The sequence below is a fragment of the Monodelphis domestica genome, chromosome 6 (assembly GCF_027887165.1).
Source record: "Monodelphis domestica isolate mMonDom1 chromosome 6, mMonDom1.pri, whole genome shotgun sequence".
NCBI lineage: Eukaryota > Metazoa > Chordata > Mammalia > Didelphimorphia > Didelphidae > Monodelphis > Monodelphis domestica.
In genome coordinates, this window is record NC_077232.1 from 8618335 (window position 1) to 8635608 (window position 17274).

General features: G+C 63.9%; 3 protein-coding genes across 5 annotated transcripts; 2 read left to right on the forward strand and 1 right to left on the reverse strand.

Annotated features, from left to right (window-relative positions):
• The first annotated feature begins 404 nt into the window (after positions 1 to 404).
• Positions 405 to 1757, forward strand: GPHA2 (glycoprotein hormone subunit alpha 2). The gene is made up of 4 exons (XM_056801391.1): positions 405 to 697; positions 785 to 893; positions 1002 to 1186; positions 1283 to 1757. Exons 2-4 carry the CDS (start codon positions 797 to 799, stop codon positions 1382 to 1384), a joined length of 384 nt encoding a protein of 127 aa, XP_056657369.1. The 5' UTR covers positions 405 to 697; positions 785 to 796; the 3' UTR covers positions 1385 to 1757.
• Positions 1448 to 10436, reverse strand: PPP2R5B (protein phosphatase 2 regulatory subunit B'beta). Of its 3 annotated transcripts, XM_056801389.1 has the most exons (15): positions 9783 to 10436; positions 9529 to 9656; positions 9132 to 9398; positions 8284 to 8480; positions 7890 to 7991; positions 7469 to 7561; positions 7164 to 7294; positions 6979 to 7038; positions 6049 to 6157; positions 5570 to 5623; positions 5430 to 5480; positions 5186 to 5305; positions 4363 to 4490; positions 2493 to 2594; positions 1448 to 2132 (listed from the first exon to the last, which is right to left on the reverse strand). In XM_056801389.1, exons 3-15 carry the CDS (start codon positions 9328 to 9330, stop codon positions 1994 to 1996), a joined length of 1485 nt encoding a protein of 494 aa, XP_056657367.1. In that variant the 5' UTR covers positions 9331 to 9398; positions 9529 to 9656; positions 9783 to 10436; the 3' UTR covers positions 1448 to 1993. The 3 variants fall into 3 exon arrangements, with proteins under 3 accessions (XP_056657367.1, XP_056657366.1, XP_056657368.1); XM_056801388.1 differs by having other exon boundaries at positions 9132 to 9656; XM_056801390.1 differs by lacking the exon at positions 9783 to 10436 and having other exon boundaries at positions 9529 to 9773.
• LOC103099989 (solute carrier family 22 member 6-like) lies at positions 10435 to 17227 on the forward strand. The gene is made up of 10 exons (XM_056801387.1): positions 10435 to 12306; positions 13035 to 13138; positions 13319 to 13473; positions 13782 to 13950; positions 14083 to 14206; positions 14299 to 14414; positions 15500 to 15717; positions 16268 to 16376; positions 16668 to 16871; positions 17025 to 17227. Exons 1-10 carry the CDS (start codon positions 11959 to 11961, stop codon positions 17089 to 17091), a joined length of 1614 nt encoding a protein of 537 aa, XP_056657365.1. The 5' UTR covers positions 10435 to 11958; the 3' UTR covers positions 17092 to 17227.
• The last annotated feature ends 47 nt before the right edge of the window (positions 17228 to 17274 follow it).

The following is a 17274-nucleotide window of genomic DNA, read 5'->3' on the forward strand; positions in this document are numbered from 1 at the left end:
AAGCCCAAGCCCCTGTCCTCCAGGCCTTCCTGCCTCTTAGAGGCCTCGGCTTTCCTTTGGGAAATGCATCCTTAGTGTAGGTCCCCCAGCCTGTGCCCTCCTGGAACTGTCCTCCGATCGGTGGGACCGCCAGCCTTCCCGGCCCGGGTTCAGATCCCGCCTCGGTGCTCTGGGGCAAAGGCCCTTTCTCCCGAGGGCCTCAGTGTCCCCCTCGGAGGCAGAGTCCTGCCTCTGACTCCTGGTTCCCTCTCCGGCCGGGGCTCTCCGGAGCCAGATGCCTGCAGTTGGCCTTCCGCAGTGGTTGCCCAGAAAGGGCTGCGCATGGTAGTGGCGGCGGGGCTCCTCGGCTCCTCCCTGCACTGGCATTAAAGGGAAAGCCCCGACCTCTTCCAGAGGCTGCTGGCCCGGCCCGGCTCCTTGCTCCGGGCTTCTCCGGGAGGCATCCCAGCAGGCAGCCCCAGGCCTCTGTTTCCCCACGTGTAACAGGAGCCCCCTCGGCTCCGCCCCCTGGGCCGTCCTCAGCCAATGGCCCCCCTTCCTCCCTTTCAGGGGGCTCCTCGGGGAGGAGGGGGCGGGGAGCCGAGCCCTGCTGGAGGGTGTGGCCCCAAAGCCGGGGAGGGATAAAAGCCGATCACGGCCCCATTCCGGAGACCGTCGAGGAAGGACCGAGGCCGCGTCCGGACCGCTTCTGGGAGTGGTGAGACGCCCCGGGGCCTGGCGGGGGCGGGCGGCCCTGAGGGGCGCCGCGGCCCCTCCCCACGAGCCTCCCGTCCGGCTCTTTCAGAAGCCCGTGGCCATGGCAGTGCCCAGCGCTTGGCTCGTCCCCCTGCTGCTCCTGGCGGCCGCCCGGGCTCAGGGCCCCGAGGCCGGGGTGCCCGGCTGCTACCTGCACCGTGAGTACCGGGACGGACGGACGGACGGGCGGACGGACGGAGGGACGGGCGGGCGGGGGCGGGGCGCGGGCGGGGCGCAGCCACGGAGCCCCCTGCCCGTCCTTGCAGCCATCAACGTGACGGTGCGGAGTGACCGCCAGGGCACCTGCCGGGGCTCCCACGTAGCGCACGCCTGCGTGGGCTACTGCGAGTCGAGCGCCTTCCCCTCCCGCCACTCGGTGCTGGCGGCCAGCGGCTTCCAGCACAACATCACGTCCGTCTCCCAGTGCTGCACCATCAGCCGCCTGCAGAAGGTCGGGAGCGCGGGGCTGGGGCGCCGCCGGGCCGGGGCCGGGGCGGGGGCCGCCTGCGGCGGTGCCAGCTGAGGCCGGCCCTTCCTCCCTGCCCAGGTGAAGGTGGAACTGCAGTGCTCGGGCAGCCGGCGGGAGCGGCTGGAGATCTTCACGGCGCGCGCCTGTCAGTGCGACATGTGCCGCCTGTCCCGCTACTGAAGGGCCCCGGAGCCCCCCAGCCCTGTCCCGGCCCCGGGGGAGCCCCAATAAACCGAGCAGCTCTGCAGTTTCTCTCTTTATTCAACCCACCCCCAAGAGTGGGAAGGGGGAGCAGGGCGTGATTGGTGTGGGACCCCCTCCCCAGGACCTCGGGAGCCCCCTCTCCCTGCCCATAAATAAAAAGAGGAAGAAGTTTTGCAGGGGGAGGGGGCACCCCAAGACTGAGGCTGGGGGAGGGCAATAAATATATCCCGGAGGCCGTGGGTTGGGCAGGGAGAGGGAGGGCCCTCGCGCTGGCACGAGGTGCTCCCAGGGTCCTGGGGAGGGGTCCGGGGTCTGTGGGGGTGACGTGGGAGGGGTGAAGCTACCGGAGCCCAGCCTGGGGGTGCCAACCCCTCGCTGCCGGCTCCCGGGGCCCTTGGCCCATCAAGTCCGTTGGGGATGGCCAGAGAGCTCTGCCCCCCAGATGCCCCAGGGCCTTCCCTCCCCCCAGGGCTGGCACCCACGGGCGGCGGGCGGGCGGGCAGGGTAGGGGGCAGGGAGCAGTGGGGCTGGGATGAATGGTTCAAGTGCCTGTGTGGTGTGTAGGTGGCGGGGTGGGGGGTCTCTCTAGCTCTGCTCCCCTCCTGGAGCCGGCCTGGCCCCCAGCCGATGCAGCGAGGCTTCGTCCGCCCCCTGGAGCCTCCGCAGCCGGAGCTCCTCCAGGCCTTTCCACAGCTCCTGCCGTTCCCGGGCCTTCTGCTGCTCCCTGCAGGGCGAGGGGAGAGCGGCGCCCCGGGGGGTCAGGAGCCCCCCCCCCCCGCGGGCTCCCGGCAGATCCCCCCTTCCTGGCAGGTGCCCCCCCCCCCGCAGTTCGCCCCCCCCCCCCGCGGGCTCCCCGCAGGTCCCCCCCCTCCCGGCAGGCCCCTCCCCCCGCGGGTCCCCGCAGGTCGTCCCCCCCCCCCCCCCGCGGGCTCCCGGCAGGTGCCCCCCCCCCCGCAGGTTCCCCCCCCCCCCCCGCGGGCTCCCGGCAGGCCGTGCCCCCCCCCTCCCGGCAGGTCCCTCCCCCCGCTCCCAGCAGGTGCCCCCCCCTCAGGTCCCCCCCCTCGCCCTCCTCCGCCGGACTCACTGCTGCTTCTCCACTTTGTAGGAAGCCGTGAGCTCGTCGAAGAGCTTTCCATTCATCTCCATGAAGGTCTTGAGCACGTTGTAGATGAGGGACACGATGGTCCTGGGGATGGCAGAGGGGGATGAGCCGGGGCAGAGGGGCACGGAGGGCCCAGCACTGTGCTGGGAAGAAAGAGGGACCTCGGAGGCCAGCTTGTCCCACCCCCATGACAGGACCAGACGCTCGGGGAGCAGCCGGGTGGCCTGGTGCATAGAGCCAGGCCTAGCGATGGGGGGCAGAGCAGGTTCTGGGTTCCAGTGCGGCTGGGAGACCCTGGGCAAGTCCCTTAACCCCCACGGGCCAGCCCTGACTGTTCTGCCTGGAGCCCATCCGCAGCCTCGGGGCTTAGAAGACGACTAAATAAGTAAAAAGGACAGAGCAGACCCTGGGCCGGCCCAGGCAGCCTCGGGCCAGCACCCTTGCTCAGGGAGGCTTCCAAGGCCCAAGGTTAGAGTTTGGAGGCAAAGCTGATCCACTGAGAAAAGAGGGTGCTGGCGAGGAGCCGCAGGAAGCGCTGGCTTCGGTCGCTGAGGCAGCGATGGGGAAGGGCCGTGACCGGCTTGGGCTGCCGGGGGCAGCTTCAGGCCCCGAAGGACCCGCACGGAGCAGCTTCAAGGTGGGTGAAGGGAGGGGAGTGGGCTTGTCCTGCTCAGCTCCCCAGGGCAAAAGGGGAGCCCTGAGGGGAGGACGAAAGGGCCACCGAGGCCGCCCATCCGCCTCCTGATCGATCCAGCTCTCCCAGCCGGAAGGGGCTGCCTAGAGAGGAGATGAGCTTCCCATCCCCGGAAGTCTCCAAGCAAGGGGCGCAGGACCACTGCTCGACCACGCTGCAATGAGCACGTGTCGAGGTCCTTTCTGACTCCCAGATTCTGAGATTCTCTGCAAGATGGGGCTAGAGAGGTGGGAGGACTTTAGAAGACAAAACCAGATCTAGAGGGGGCTTAGAATAGGGAATGTCAGAGCCGGGAGGGACCTAGAACAGGGAATGTCAGAGCTAGAAGGGGGCTTAGAACAGGGAATGTCAGAGCTGAGAGAGACCTAGAACAGGGAATGTCAGAGCTAGAAGGGGGCTTAGAACAGGGAATGTCAGAGCTAGAAGGGGCGCTTAGAACAGGGAATGTCAGAGCCAAGAAGGGAGCTTAGAACAGGGAATGTCAGAGCTGGGAGGGACCTAGAACAGGGAATGTCAGAGCTAGAAGGGGGCTTAGAACAGGGAATGTCAGAGCCAAGAAGGGAGCTTAGAACAGGGAATGTCAGAGCTGGGAGGGACCTAGAACAGGGAATGTCAGAGCTAGAAGGGGGCTTAGAACAGGGAATGTCAGAGCCAAGAAGGGAGCTTAGAACAGGGAATGTCAGAGCTGGGAGGGACCTAGAACAGGGAATGTCAGAGCTAGAAGGGGGCTTAGAACAGGGAATGTCAGAGCCAAGAGGGGCGTTTAGAACAGGGAATGTCAGAGTCAAGAGGGACCTAGAACCTAACCCTAACCCCTCCTGGCTTCCTTTGAGCCTCAGCTCAGATCCTCCCTCTCCAAGAAGCCTTCCCTGTGCTCTCTGATTCTGTCTCTGCCTCGTCTGTACCCACGTATTGGCACACGGTCTCTGCAATCAGACTAAGCTCCCTGAGGGCAGGGGCCGATTTTGCCAGGCACACAGTAGGCACCAAATAAACATTTTTAGAACTTGAAAGGTCCAAGCTGGGGGAGATCAAGCAGGTTCCATCCCCTCCTTGGACCAAGGGAGGAGCACGGCCTGAGGAGGAATGACAATGGGCCAGTGGGGCTGGTCCGGGCCAGACTCCCCCTCCCCCAGCCCCTCCCCAGTGGGCACTCACGGGTTCCAGTGCTCTTTGGAGACTCGGTAGAGGGTCCCGTACACAGCGGGCAGCACAGTGTGGCAATTGTCCTCAATGAGGCTCAGGATGTACTCATTGTTCCAGAAATACAGAGCCCGCTCTGCAACCTGCGAACACGGGACCCCCAGACTCAGACCGGGACCCCCGCCCTTCCTTCTGGTCTCGGCCTAACACAGCCGGGCTCTCTCCGCTGACCACCAGGAGGGCAGGGGAGAGTCCTCGGGCGCAGGGCTCTCGTCTTACACAAGAGGAAACGGAGGCTCAGAGAACCCAAGGAGCCGGAGTTGAGACCCTCCTCCAATTCCAAAGCCAGCTCTCTCTCATTTTCCAAACCTGAAGGGATCTCAGGGCTCTTCGGTCCAACTCTCCTGTTTTACAGTTGTGAAAACTGAGGCCCAGAAGGGGTAAGGGGCTGTCCACAACTCACAGAGAGGGATTAGAGCCCAGGTCAGCATCCATGGTCTGGGTAGGGACTTGGAAGGGGAGGCTCCATGCCTCGAGCCGAGGGGAAACTACACAGTTTTAGTGCTGGAAGGAAGCTTAGAGGTCACCCTTTACAGGTGGGGAAACTGAGGCCCTGAGATGTCAGTGATTGCCCAAGGCAGTGAGCAGTAAGGATGGGCCTCAGTTTCCCCACCTACAAAACAAGGGCGCTCCTCCCAGTGGCCTCTTCCTGCTCTAAATCCCGAGACCTGAGGACGGCCAGTTTCACCACACATGAAGTGTGAGGGCCAAGGGATGTCTGGGGGCCCGTCTGTCTGTCTGTCTGTTCTCCTTCCCCTCCCCCCTTCTCTCCCCGCACCTGGAAGTGGGGGCTGGAGACACATCGGGCAACCTGTTTGAAGAGGGGCTCTTGAATCTTGACAAACTGGGAGGGCTCGATGACGTCCAGAATCTCCTCCATCTCCCCCAGGAACATCACCTGGCACACAGAGGAGGAGAGGGGCATCAGGCGCTCCCCCAAGATGGCAGGGCCGCGGCCCCCTGGCTCAGGATCGCCCCTCCGGACACCCCTTCCCCAGCCCCTCCGGTGACCTCCCTGGTACCTCCTTCTGCGTGCAGGTTTTAGGCCAGTATTTTAGCAATCCCCGGATCACCTGCGGAGCAAAGGGGGGTCAGAGGGAGGGAGCAAAGGCCCCACCCTCTCCCAAGGAGGCTGGGCAGCCCCGGTGCCCCCGGCACTCACATGCTCGGTCAGGGTGGCATCCTTTTCCAGGAATTGTACTACGCAATATGCCAGCTGCAGAGGGCCACAGACAGCCAGACGGACAGCCGCACAGGAGAAAAAGAACAGGGTGGGATGAACACAGGCAGTGTAAAGGGGCACCCTAGACTCAGGGATGCCACGCTGGGAGGGATGACAGGATCACAGAATTGGGGCTGGAAGAAACCTCAGCCCTCCCATTGTACAGATAAGGAAACTGAGGCCCAGAGAGGAAATAAAGCCGGTATGAACCCCCCAGATCAGCACCTCTCCACTGTCCCAGGATAGGCCCTGAAATCGCAAATGGGCGGGCTTGGGTTCAAATTCCTCCCTTTGTTTAGCCTTGGGTGGCCCTTGTGAAGTGGAGGGGAGGCCTCAGAGGTCCTTTCAGGCCCTATGTGGGACCCTGGACCAGGCCAGGAACTGGGGGAGGGGGCAGCATTAGGTGGGGGAAGGCTCACCTGGGCATGGAAGTTGGACAGTGATTTAACCGAATGGAGGGGGATCAGCACACGGACCAGGAACTGTTTGTGCTCCGTCTTCAGGGGCAAAGCAAACCCATTGATGATGCTGGGGAGGAAGGAAGAGAGGAGAGAGAGAGGGAAGAGGAGGGGAGGGAGGAGGGAGCAGAGATGAGGGGAGGGAGCAGAGATGAGGGAAGGAAGAGGGGAGGGAGGAGGGAGCAGAGATGAGAGGGAAGAGGAGGGGAGGGAGGAGGGAGCAGAGATGAGAGAGAGAGGGAAGAGGAGGGGAGGGAAGAGGGAGCAGAGGAGGGGAGAGAGAGGGAAGAGGAGAGGAGGGAGGAGGGAGCAGAGATGAGGGGAGAGAGAGGGAAGAGGAGGGGAGGGAAGAGGGAGCAGAGGAGGGGAGAGAGAGGGAAGAGGAGGGGAGGGAGGAGGGAGCAGAGATGAGGGGAGAGAGAGGGAAGAGGAGGGGAGGGAGGAGGGAGCAGAGATGAGGGGAGAGAGAGAGGGAAGAGGAGGGGAGGGAGGAGGGAGCAGAGATGAGGGGGGAGAGAGAGGGAAGAGGAGGGGAGGGAGGAGGGAGCAGAGATGAGGGGAGAGAGAGAGGGAAGAGGAGGGGAGGGAGGAGGGAGCAGAGATGAGGGGGGAGAGAGAGGGAAGAGGAGGGGAGGGAGGAGGGAGCAGAGATGAGGGGGGAGAGAGAGGGAAGAGGAGGGGAGGGAGGAGGGAGCAGAGATGAGGGGAGGGAGCAGAGATGAGGGGAGGGAGGAGGAAAAGAAGGAAGGGAGGAGGTCAAGGGAAGGGAAGGAAAAGAAGGGGAGGAGAAAGGGGAAGGAAGAATGAGGATCTCCAGGCTCTGGCCCTGCCCCAACACGCTGGACAGCTCCCTGGGGACTGGCTGGCCTCGCCCAGGAAGGTCTGGCTCACCTCCCAAGGATCTCCAGCAGCTCGGCCACGCCATTGAAATGCTCCAGCTCGTAGATGAACCTGGGGGAGGGGGAGGGCATGAGATGGGTTTTGGCCCCCAAAGCCCCGCCCCTTCCCAGAGCCAGGCCCCACTTGGGGGTCTCGGCCTGCCCAGAACTCTTGCCCCCTCCCGGGTGGGCACTCACCGAAGGAAGATGTGGTTGCATTGCTTTCGGATATAGGCTCGAAGGCCCAGGAACTTGCCGTAGACCCGGTGCAGGATGGTTTTGAGGTACTCGCGCTCTCGGGGATCCTCGCTGTCGAACAGCTCCAGGAGCTGTGGGGCCCAAGGTCAGGGCCAGGGCTGGCGGACGGAGGCCCCAGGCAGCCTCAAGGCCCGCTCTGCCCCCCTCCCGTGGCCGAGGGTCCCTCCGTGCTGACCCCAGGACTGGGCCCCGGCCCTCCCCTCCCAGCCAGGGCCTCGAGCATCCATCTGTCAGGCCTCACCCACCATCAACACGAACTTCTGATCCACGTATCTCTTGGCCACTGAGGGTTGGAAGTCTGGACTCTCCAAGAAATGTAGAAAAAACTCATAGACCAGCTGGGGGGGATACAGAGCACATGAGCCCAGGCCCCTGGCCCAGCCCCCACCCTTAGCCCCCCAGCTCCCAGCCCCCCAGCCTTTAGCCCCCAGCCCTTAGCCCCCCAACTCCCAGCCCTTAGCCTTCAACTCCCAGCCTCCCAGCCCCCCAGCCTTTAGCCCCCAACTCCCAGCCCCCCAACTCCCAGCCCTTAGCCCCCAGCCCCCCCAACTCCCAGCCCTCCAGCCTTTAGCCCCCAACTCCCAGCCCTTAGCCCCCAGCCCCCAGGGAGCTCTGCTGCTAGGCCATGGCAGCTGTCCCTCTTTCATCTGCCCCAGGCCCAGGTACCTGCAGGTGGGGCCAGGAAGGCTCTAGGTTGGGTTCATCCTCTTCTGGGTCGAACTCGGGATTCTCGCTGGGTGGCAGCGTTCGAAAGATATTCACGGAGATCTAAGAGGAAGGGGGCAAAGCTGGCCTTCGCTGCAGCTAGCCAGGGGCTAGGAAAGTGCTAGGCTAGGAGTCTTCAAAGGCTTCCCAGCTGTGTGACCCTGGACAAGTCCCTAAACATAAGTTCTTGGGCCTCAGTTTCCCCATCTGTCAAATGCAGGAACTGGACTGGATGGCTCCTCAGTTCTTTCAGCCTGAGTCGATAGTCAAGTGACCCACCAAAGGCAAGTGGTGTGACCCCAAGTCTAGCCACCAAGGGCCTTGGGAGGAGAGCCGGGGGCCCAGGCCTGCTCACCATGCGGATGATATCGGGGTACACGGGCTCAATGAGGACGCCCCGGGTGCCCCTCACGCACTCCACCAGCTCATTGAGGGCCGCTCGCTTCACCTCCTTCCCCTTCAGGTCAGCCACACAATCCAGGAAGTCAAAGAGGACCCCACACTGGGCCAGCTTCCGGCTCAGCAGGTCGTGCAGCTCCGAGGCTGGCACGTCTGAGGGAGAAACGAGGGCCAGCCTGAGCCCTGGAGGCTGGAGTCCGGTGGCATGGCCGGGGAGACAGGCGGACGCCCCCAAGGCCAGGCCCCGCTGCCTCCTCTCTGGGCCGGGCTCCCGAGGCCTCCCCTGGCCTAGCCCCAGCCCTGCTCCCTGATTCTCCGGGGGCCCTGCCGGGGTTCCGAGGGCCCCGCTTCTGCCTCTCTTATTCTCCTTCTCGGGAGTCGAGCAGGAGGGCAATGGCAGAAGCTGCTGCTCTTCCCCTCAGCCCAGCCCAGCCTCTGAGGCCAGGAGCCACAGCAGGTAAACAGTCTGAGCCGTCTCCCGGGAGGCTGGGCAGGAGAGCCGGGAACAGGGCCTTGGGGATCCCCGCTTGGCACACACACACACACGGGGCCCAGAGACGGGCCCAGCTCAGTAGGACTCGGCCCCTGGCAGCAGCAGAAGCAGCTGAAGCCCAGGCCTGGGGCTCCCGCCAGCGGGCGCCCCACCGGTCACCCCGAGGCCGGACGCGCCCCCACGGCCCAGGATGACAGGCAGAACAGAACATGCGTCAGCAGAGGCCGCCGGAGGTGGAAAGAGCCCGGCCAGGAGAAGGGCAGAGAGCTGGTGGCTGGCTGGGCGTCCCTCCCGGCCCGGGGCCCACTCACCCTTGAGCAGTGGCAGGGGCGTGAGCTCCTGTTGGTTGCTCTGGTATCGGAACTGGGAAGAACTGTGGGACCGCCTGGGCCGGGCACGCCGGAGGGACCGCCGAGAAAAGCCGTCTACTTTGTCTGGCGGGGGCACTGGAGACAGCCCGGGGGACGAAGGGCTGGTCGGGGTGCTCGCCGGGGGCAGCTTGGTGTCCATGGTGGCCGGGGGGCAGCGGTGTCGGGCCGCGGGAAGGCCGGCAGGGCCCCCTCCCCCAGATGCCCACTCTGCCAAGAGGATGCTGGGTAAAGTCCTGGCTAACGAGGAGCCCCAGGCTGACCCATCCTGGCCAGGGGATGGACCAGGCAAGGGGGCTCTGGTACAAGTGCTACTCCCCTTGCCCCCCCAGGGCCCTACCAGGAATCCAGTCAGTCCCTGGGGGGCAGCTGGAAGAGGGGGGGTCCTCAGGTGTCCGGCCCTTGGGGGAGGGGCAGGAGAAGCTGGTTACGGAGTTCTTATTGAGGGAAAGTCGAGGTAGAAAGATCCTGGATGTAGAAAGGCAGAGTGGGGAGAGAGACGGGAGAGAAGAGGTTAATCTTCCCCGGAGGTCAGTGTGCCCAATGGGGAGGACTCCTGTATTCTCTCCCCCAACCCCAGGCCAGGCCACTCACCTCCTGGGGACCCAGGTGTGGGGGGCCCCCTGAGGCTGGGTGGGCCCCTTAGCTAGAACCCCCCCTCAGAGGCGGGGGGTGCAGGGCGGCGAGGGGCTGGCCCCACTCTGGCCTGGGCTGGGGAGCAGAGAGGCAGCACCCCTGGGTGTTCGCCCCAGCTGGGGAAACCCGAGGCCGGGGGTCCCCTGTGAGCGCTGGGGCATCCCCCACGGCACACACCGCCCCCTCCCGGGGCCGGGCTGGGGCCAGGGCTGGGGCTGAGCCCGGGATCGGGGTGCGTGCCGGGAGCTCCGAGCGCCTGGGTCCTGGGGGCCAATCGCAGGCAGAGGAAGGAAGGGGCGCTCCCCGGAGCTGCTGCTGGTCCCCCCTTCCCGTGTGGCCCCTGCGACTCCGGGGGCCCCGCTCCCGGCTCTGGGGGGCGCTGGCGGGCGGCGGGGAGGGGGCCGGGAGCTCCGTGCGCTCCGCCTGCCTGCCTGCACCGGCCGCCCCAGCTGCTCAGAATGACATCAAGTCACCTCCCCCCGCCCGCCCTGCGCCTCCCCGCGGGGGAGGGGGAGACAAGGAGGGGGCTGCGTCAGCGCGGCTCGGGCGCCCCGGGAAATGTAGTCCTGCTCGGCTTAAAGGCGCCCCCGCTCCCCAGCACGCGCGCCCGGGCGCTCCGAGATCGCTGTCCTTGGACAGCCCCGGCGGAGAGCGGCTGGACGTCGGAGTGAGGGAGCCGGAATTCAAAGCTTAACTCCACCTGCCAGCTTAGGCAAACGCCTTCCGCGCTCGCTCCGGGACTCGGTTCCCTCTTTGTAGTAGCCTCCGACTAGGAGCTCAGTGGAAATGCCCGATTCCGGGGCCCCCGGCCTCTGGGTTTCCCCGTCGGGAAGAGGAGGCAGCTACCCCCCAGCTCCGAATCCGATCACCCTTTGGTTTGCCCCCAGAGGAACTAGCCCGGCCGGCCCCGAGGCCGGAGCGTGTCCGGAGGAAGGACCCGGGTCTCCCTTTGCGGAGGACAGCCCCAGGGACCGAGGAATGACCCGAGGACCCAGCTGGGGACTTTGGCTGTCCTTCAAGGCCCTGCCTGGTGCGGGGATCCCCGCACCTTAGAGATGGGGAGCCCAGGGGCCCATGGAGGGGAGACCAAGAATCCCCCTCCCCTCTTCCCCCACCCAGCGCCCAGCCCCATCGGATTCCAGGGCCCCTCGTGTTCTAGGGCCCCGAGTGGGTGTCTTCTCGCTTCTACTAGACAGTAGGCTCTGGGGGTTCCCCTCATGCCTTCTCTCTGCGCCCCGGGCAGGCTCGCCTGTCAAAGATGGCTTGGTTGAATGGAGGCCCGATTTGGACTAGGGGGGAGCTGGGGCAGCCGGTTTACCCTCATCCCACCTGCCTTCTCAGAGTTCCTGGAGCCAGCACCAAAAGGGTTAACCTGAGTGGATGAAACCAAGGGGCCGCTGGGAGATGTAGTTCTCCTGAGGCTGCTGGGAAATGAAGTCAGCCGGAGTCCTGCAGTCCCCCTCCCTTCTGCACAGTCTGGGTGACATCATAGTCTCCGGATTAAAGGGCCAGATTGGAATGGAGAGGAGGAGGAGTAACCCCGCCCCGGGCCGGACTCGCTCCCCCCCACCCCATGAAAGGATGGGGACTCACCCTGGGGGTGACAGAACAAAAACAAACAAGAAACTAATGGAAGCTCCTCCTGAAGGGCCATTCTTGGAGGCCAGGAGCTCGGAGTGTCCCTCCTGAAGCCTGGCCCCCTTCCCAGCACCCCCCAACCGGCCAGACCCCCTTCCCCCACCCCCATGGCCTGCATCCAGAGCCCTCCAGCCTCTCTGCCCCCAAGCAAGGACCCCCGTGCCCAAGCCTTTCTCCCCTCCCCCTGGGGCTTCTCCATCCCTGCTGTATCCCCCCATGCATTCCCCATCCTCTGTGCCCTCAGAGTGGGGGCCCTGTCCCCAATGCCCCCATCTCTTCTTCTCCATGGCTGCCCCATGCCCCAGAAGCCTCTGCAGCCGCCAAGTGGCCCACCTCTGGTGCCCTTTGCCCTGTTGCCTTTCCAGCATCCCCTGCGGGCTGCCGCCCTCTGGTCCCCGGCCCTTAGTCCCTCTCGCTTGAATGCACTGGACCTTGCTCCTTGGAAGCGGCCGTGTGGTCATTTTGGAGGAGGGCGGCTCGTGGCTGGGGGAGCAGGATGGGCCGGGACAGGGGCCTGCGAGAGGCCGAGGGGCCAGGGAAGAGCCCCCAGAGCCTGGGAGGCCTGCTGGTGCAGGTGGGAGGATGGGGTCGCTTCCAGATGGTCCACTTGGCCATCGTGACTGTGCCTTTTGCCTTTGTGGCCACCCACAGTTTTCTCCAGAACTTTACGGCCTCCATTCCTGAGCATCACTGCCGGAGCCCGGGCGAGCGCTGGCCGGTGGATGCCCAGGGACGCCGGGAGAGGTGCCTTCGCTTCCGAGGCAATGCCACCAACGAGACGGAGACCTGTGTGGAGGGCTGGCTGTACAACCTCTCTACGGTTCAGAGCACCATCGTTACCGAGGTACCAGCCAGGAGAGCCCAGGAGGAGGAGGAGGAGGAGGAGGAAGGCCGGCTCTGCTGGGGCCACAGCCTCACCACCCCCGGGGAGGGAGGGTCTGCTGTTTTCCCCATTTGGCAGAGGAGAAATCTGAGGCTTAAAAGGGAAAAAATGACTGGGCTGGAGTCCCACAGCTAGAGTGTCTGAGGCAGAATTCAAACTCAGGGCTTTCTGACTCTGAGTCTTGCCTACTTGTGTGTGAAGCCCCTGCCTAGTGCTCCGAAGGTTGTGAGAAGAAAAACTCCCGTGCCTTGGAGCTCACACTTTAGGAAGAAGAGAAATGCTTGGGGAACCGACCTGAGAAAAGATGAGAGAAATGGGGGCAGCTGAGTGGCTCAGGCCTAGAGATAGGAGGTCCTGAGTTTGAATCTGGCCGCAGAGGCAGGAGGTCACGCCAGAAGCTGAAAGACGAGGCCCCCCTTGGGGGAGGGGAAGTAGGACAGGCACACAGTAGAGGCTTCATAAATGCGTCTTGCCACGAGGGACTGAATTCAGCACTCGTCTGTGGGGTCTGGTCTGACGGAGGAGGCCCGGGACGTCCGGAGCTAGTCACCAAAGGCTGAGTCCTCCTGCTGCCCTCTAGACTCCCTTCTCCTCTCCCTCCGGGCTTCGGTGCCCTGCGCCCCCCCAGGCCTGGGAAGTGCAGGAGGGGCCCAGCCGGCCCTTCCCCATCCTGTGCCTCTGCCCCGCAGTGGGACCTGGTGTGCAGCCTGAAGAGCCTTCACGGGGTGGCCCAGTCGGTCTACATGGCAGGAGTGTTCCTGGGGGCCGTCGTCTTCGGGGGCCTGGCGGACAGGTGAGGCCCGGCTGCCCGTCCAGGGCCGGAGCCCTTCCCAGAGGGGGGCCGTGGGGTTTGGGTCCCCCGAGCTCCCCGGCTTGGCCCTGCCAGACGACGGCCTTGGCGGAGCCTCTGCGCTCTCCTGGGGCTCTCGGGGGGCTCCTCCGGGCCGGGCCTGACCTGGCTCCTGCCCGGCAGGCTGGGCCGCCGGGCCGTGTTCCTCTGGTGCCTCCTTCAGGTGGCCTCTCTGAGCACAGGCGCCTCCCTGGCCCCCTCCTTCCCCATCTACTGCGTCTGCCGCTGCCTGTGTGGCTCGGGCATGTCCGGGGTGGTGCTCAACGGCTTGGGCCTGGGTGAGTAAGGCCGGAGGGACGAGGCTTCCCGGACCGGCTCCGGGTCGGCTCTGCGGGCTGAACTCGAGGCTGGGGCAGCCGGGTGGATGGGGGCCCCCCATGGGGGCCCCCAGCTCTGACTCTCCAAGACGTATACTTGAAGGATCCTCCCGGCGCTGACACGCTGCGGCCTCCCTGCTCGGGCAGCCTCTCGCGGCCCCTCCTCGAAGTCTGCCCTTCTGGGTCCGGCTGGGTGACGATGGCCGCCCTGCGGGGCCGTGTGCGGGGGCTGCCAGGCGTGGCAGTGACACGGCTCTGCCTCTCCCCAGTTCTGGAGTGGACGCCACCGTCTCGCCGGGCAGCAGTGTCTGGCTTCCTTTCCGTCGTTCTCAGCCTGGGGCAGCTCAATCTGGCCTTTTTGGCTTTTGGCCTCCGGCACTGGAGGCACCTGCAGCTGGTTGCTGGAGCACCCTTTGCCCTCTGCTTCCTCTGTAGCTGGTGAGCACCCCAGGGGCTGGGTCCGACCACCTGCTGTGGAGCGGGTCATAGGAAGACTCGAACTCGGGCCACTGAGCTCTGGGGGATGGGAGCAGGCCTGGTTAGGCTGAGGCCTGACCTCTGACTTTGCAGGTGGCTTCCAGAATCTGTTCGGTGGCTGATGGTGAGGCGGCACCTTCCAGGGGCCCTGCGGGCCTTGAGACTGGTGGCGGGGATCAACAGGATGCCCACAGCCGGGATCCAGCTCTCCGTGGAGGTGAGGAAGGGAAGGGGCTGGCCGCTCAGGAGCCCCTCTTCCCACTAGCTCCAGGACATGTCTGGCCCCTAAGACCCCTTTTCTTCCCACAGATGCTGGAATCAGACTATTCCCAAGAAGAGGCAGGAAGAACTCAGGGGTCCTCTGCCCTGGACCTGTTTCGATCTCGAGAGATGCTGGTCCTGTTGGCTTGTATCATGTGCATTTGGTGAGTGGGGATGCGGACACAGAGAGAAACCAGGAAAGTTGGGGATTAGGATGGGGAACAGAAATGGGGTGGCAAAGCTGGAAGGAAGTCCTCCAGGAGGAACCTCGGGATATAGAACACAGAACATCAGAGCTAGGGGGGACCTTGGAACACAGAATACAAAACATTAGTTAGAAGGAACCTTGGAACAGAATATCACAGCACAGATGAACCTTAGAGCATAGGACAGCAGAGATAAAGGGGACCTTGGGACGTGGGACATCAGAGTGAGGAGGGATGGAACAAAGAACATGGAGCATCTGAGCTAGGACATTAGGAACTGTGGGACACAACATAAAAAGACACCTTGGAACGTCCACCAGAGCTTGGAACATAGAACTTCAGCGCTAGAAGAGACCTTGGAACACAGAATACAATATTAAGACTAGAAGAGACCTTGGAACAGAACACAGAATAGAGCTAGAAGAGACCTTGGAACAGAACACAGAATAGAGCTAGAAGTGACCTTGGAACAGAACACAGAATAGAGCTAGAAGAGACCTTGGAACAGAACACAGAATAGAGCTAGAAGAGACCTTGGAACATAGAACATTAGAGTTAGGAGGGACCTTAGAGTATAGCACATCAGAGATTTTAAAAAAAGACCTTGAAACACAGGACATCAAAGCTTCAGTGGATCTTAGAACATAGAATGCAGAACAGAGCTGGAGGATCTTTAGAACATGGAATATCCGAGTCAGAAGAGACCTTGGAACACAGAACATTTGAGTTAGGAGGGATCCTAGAGCCTAGAACATCAGAGCTAGGAGAGGTCTTCAAACATAGAACGTCCGAGCTCAGATGTTTGAGGCCGTCTAGCCTGGCTCTCTCACTTTACAAATGAGGAAGATGGAGCTCCAAGTAGTAAGGACCAGGTTTGCCCAGAGTAAGTGGCAGGAGAAGATGTGAACCTGGGTGCCCAGGCTCCTGGCTGCAGGCATGTCTCAGGGGAGGTGCTTTTGTAGGGAAGGCGAGTCAGGCAGGAATGGGAACGGGAAGCTTTTGTGTGAACCCCCCGCCCCCCTCCTCTCCCCTCTCATCCCCAGGTTCTCTGCCAGCCTTTCCTTGTATTCCCTGGCCTTGAATCTTCAGCGTTTCCCTGGGGAAAACCCCTACCTAGTCCAGATTATCCTGGGGGTCATAGACATCCCCTTTCGCCTGCTGGTGCCCAAGCTGGCCAACTGCCTAGGACGCAAGCTTACCCTGGTCTCCTGCCTGATGCTCGGAGCAGGACTCGTGCTGGGGACCACCCCAGTGCCACAGGGTGGGTCTGGGTGCATTGGGTCACGGGCCATCTGCAGAAATGGGGGAGACATGGAAGGGCAGATCTGGACCTTCAACTCCTCAGCCTCCCCTTCCTTGGGACTAGAAGCTGGGACAAGGACTTGGGGCAACTTGGGTGGGAAAAGGCTTTGGGAGGGGGAGGTTGCCAGGGCCCCGAGAAGGAAAGCTGGGCAGACGAGGGAACCCTGGACTCTAGTCCCAGCCATGACACATCCTCCTCTCAGGGAACCTCAGCTTCTTCCTCTCTACGAGGAGATGGTCTCTAAGGTTCCTTTCTCCTCTGATGTTCTACGGTTCTCCTGGCTCAGACATTTGGGGTTCTTCCCAGCCCCGATGGTCTGGGTTCTAAGGCTTGGCCCTCCCCCACTCTGACCTCCTGGATCCCTGGGCCGGGGTGACGCCTCCATCCTCCCCAATTCTCCCCTGCCTGGGTTCCTGGCCTTCCAGCCAGCGCCCTAGATCCGCACTCCCCCTGAGCTGTCCAGTGTCCCGCCTTGATTCCAGCCTCTGCCCCCTTGTGCCCACCACAGAGCTGGGCCGCCTTCGGATGGGACTGTCCGTGCTGGCCAAGGGGCTGATGTCCGCCTCCCTCAGCTGCACCGTGCTCCTCGCCTCAGAGCTCTTCCCCACCTCCATCCGGTGAGTGCCTGGTTCGGTGCACCTCCCATCCCGGCTCCAGGGGCCACACGCTTGGCGGGATGGGGGGGTGGCCTTCAAGTGGGGGGCTCTGCGAAGCGAGCACTTGGGAGGCGCCTACTGCACGAGCAGGACACCCCGAGAGCGAATGCCGGCCTTGGCTTTGCCCCAAGCTGGGTGACCCTGGCAAGGCCTTCCTTCCAAGAAAGGCTGGGAGGAGGCCCTCTCCAGGGCCCCGAGCCCTCCCGCGGGCCCAAGCCTGGCCGCTGATCTCGCCTCTCTGCTGCTTTGCAGGCTGACTGGGTTGGGGATCACCAACATGGTGGGCCACCTGGGCGGGGCCGTCGCCCCCCTGGTCCTGCTGGCAGGCACCGCCAACGCCCTGCTGCCCCCCTTGCTTTTTGGCATCATTGCTCTGGCGGGCGGCTTCCTAGTTGTCTTCTTGCCTGAGACGAAGGGTCTGCCCTTGCCCGACACCTTGGAGCAAGCCCAGAGCCAGTAGGTGACCTCCCCCTCTTCTCTGTCCCCCCCTGCCCAACCCCGACACCCCAGAACTGCCTGCTCTGCCCCCTGGCTCCCGGGAGCTCCCCGATGGGGGAAACGGGAGGGGAACGCCCGGGAACAAGGGGGAAACGGAGCTCCCGTCCCCAGGGTGCGGAGATGCTGGAGCCGACTGCTGAGGACGCCGTGGCCGGGGGCCCTGCAGACCAAGCTCTGACGACAGCCCGCATCTGCCCCGGAGGAGCGCCACGTCTCGTCCTGCCTCCCAGGCTCTCCTTCACGCGGGGAGTTTCCCCAGCTGGGGGGGGGTCGAGGCTCAGTCAGGGGCCTCTTATTACACATTGACTCGCTCATTCGGTCATTCCTTTGCTCTTTGCGAGTCAGCCGCGGGCTCAGCCAC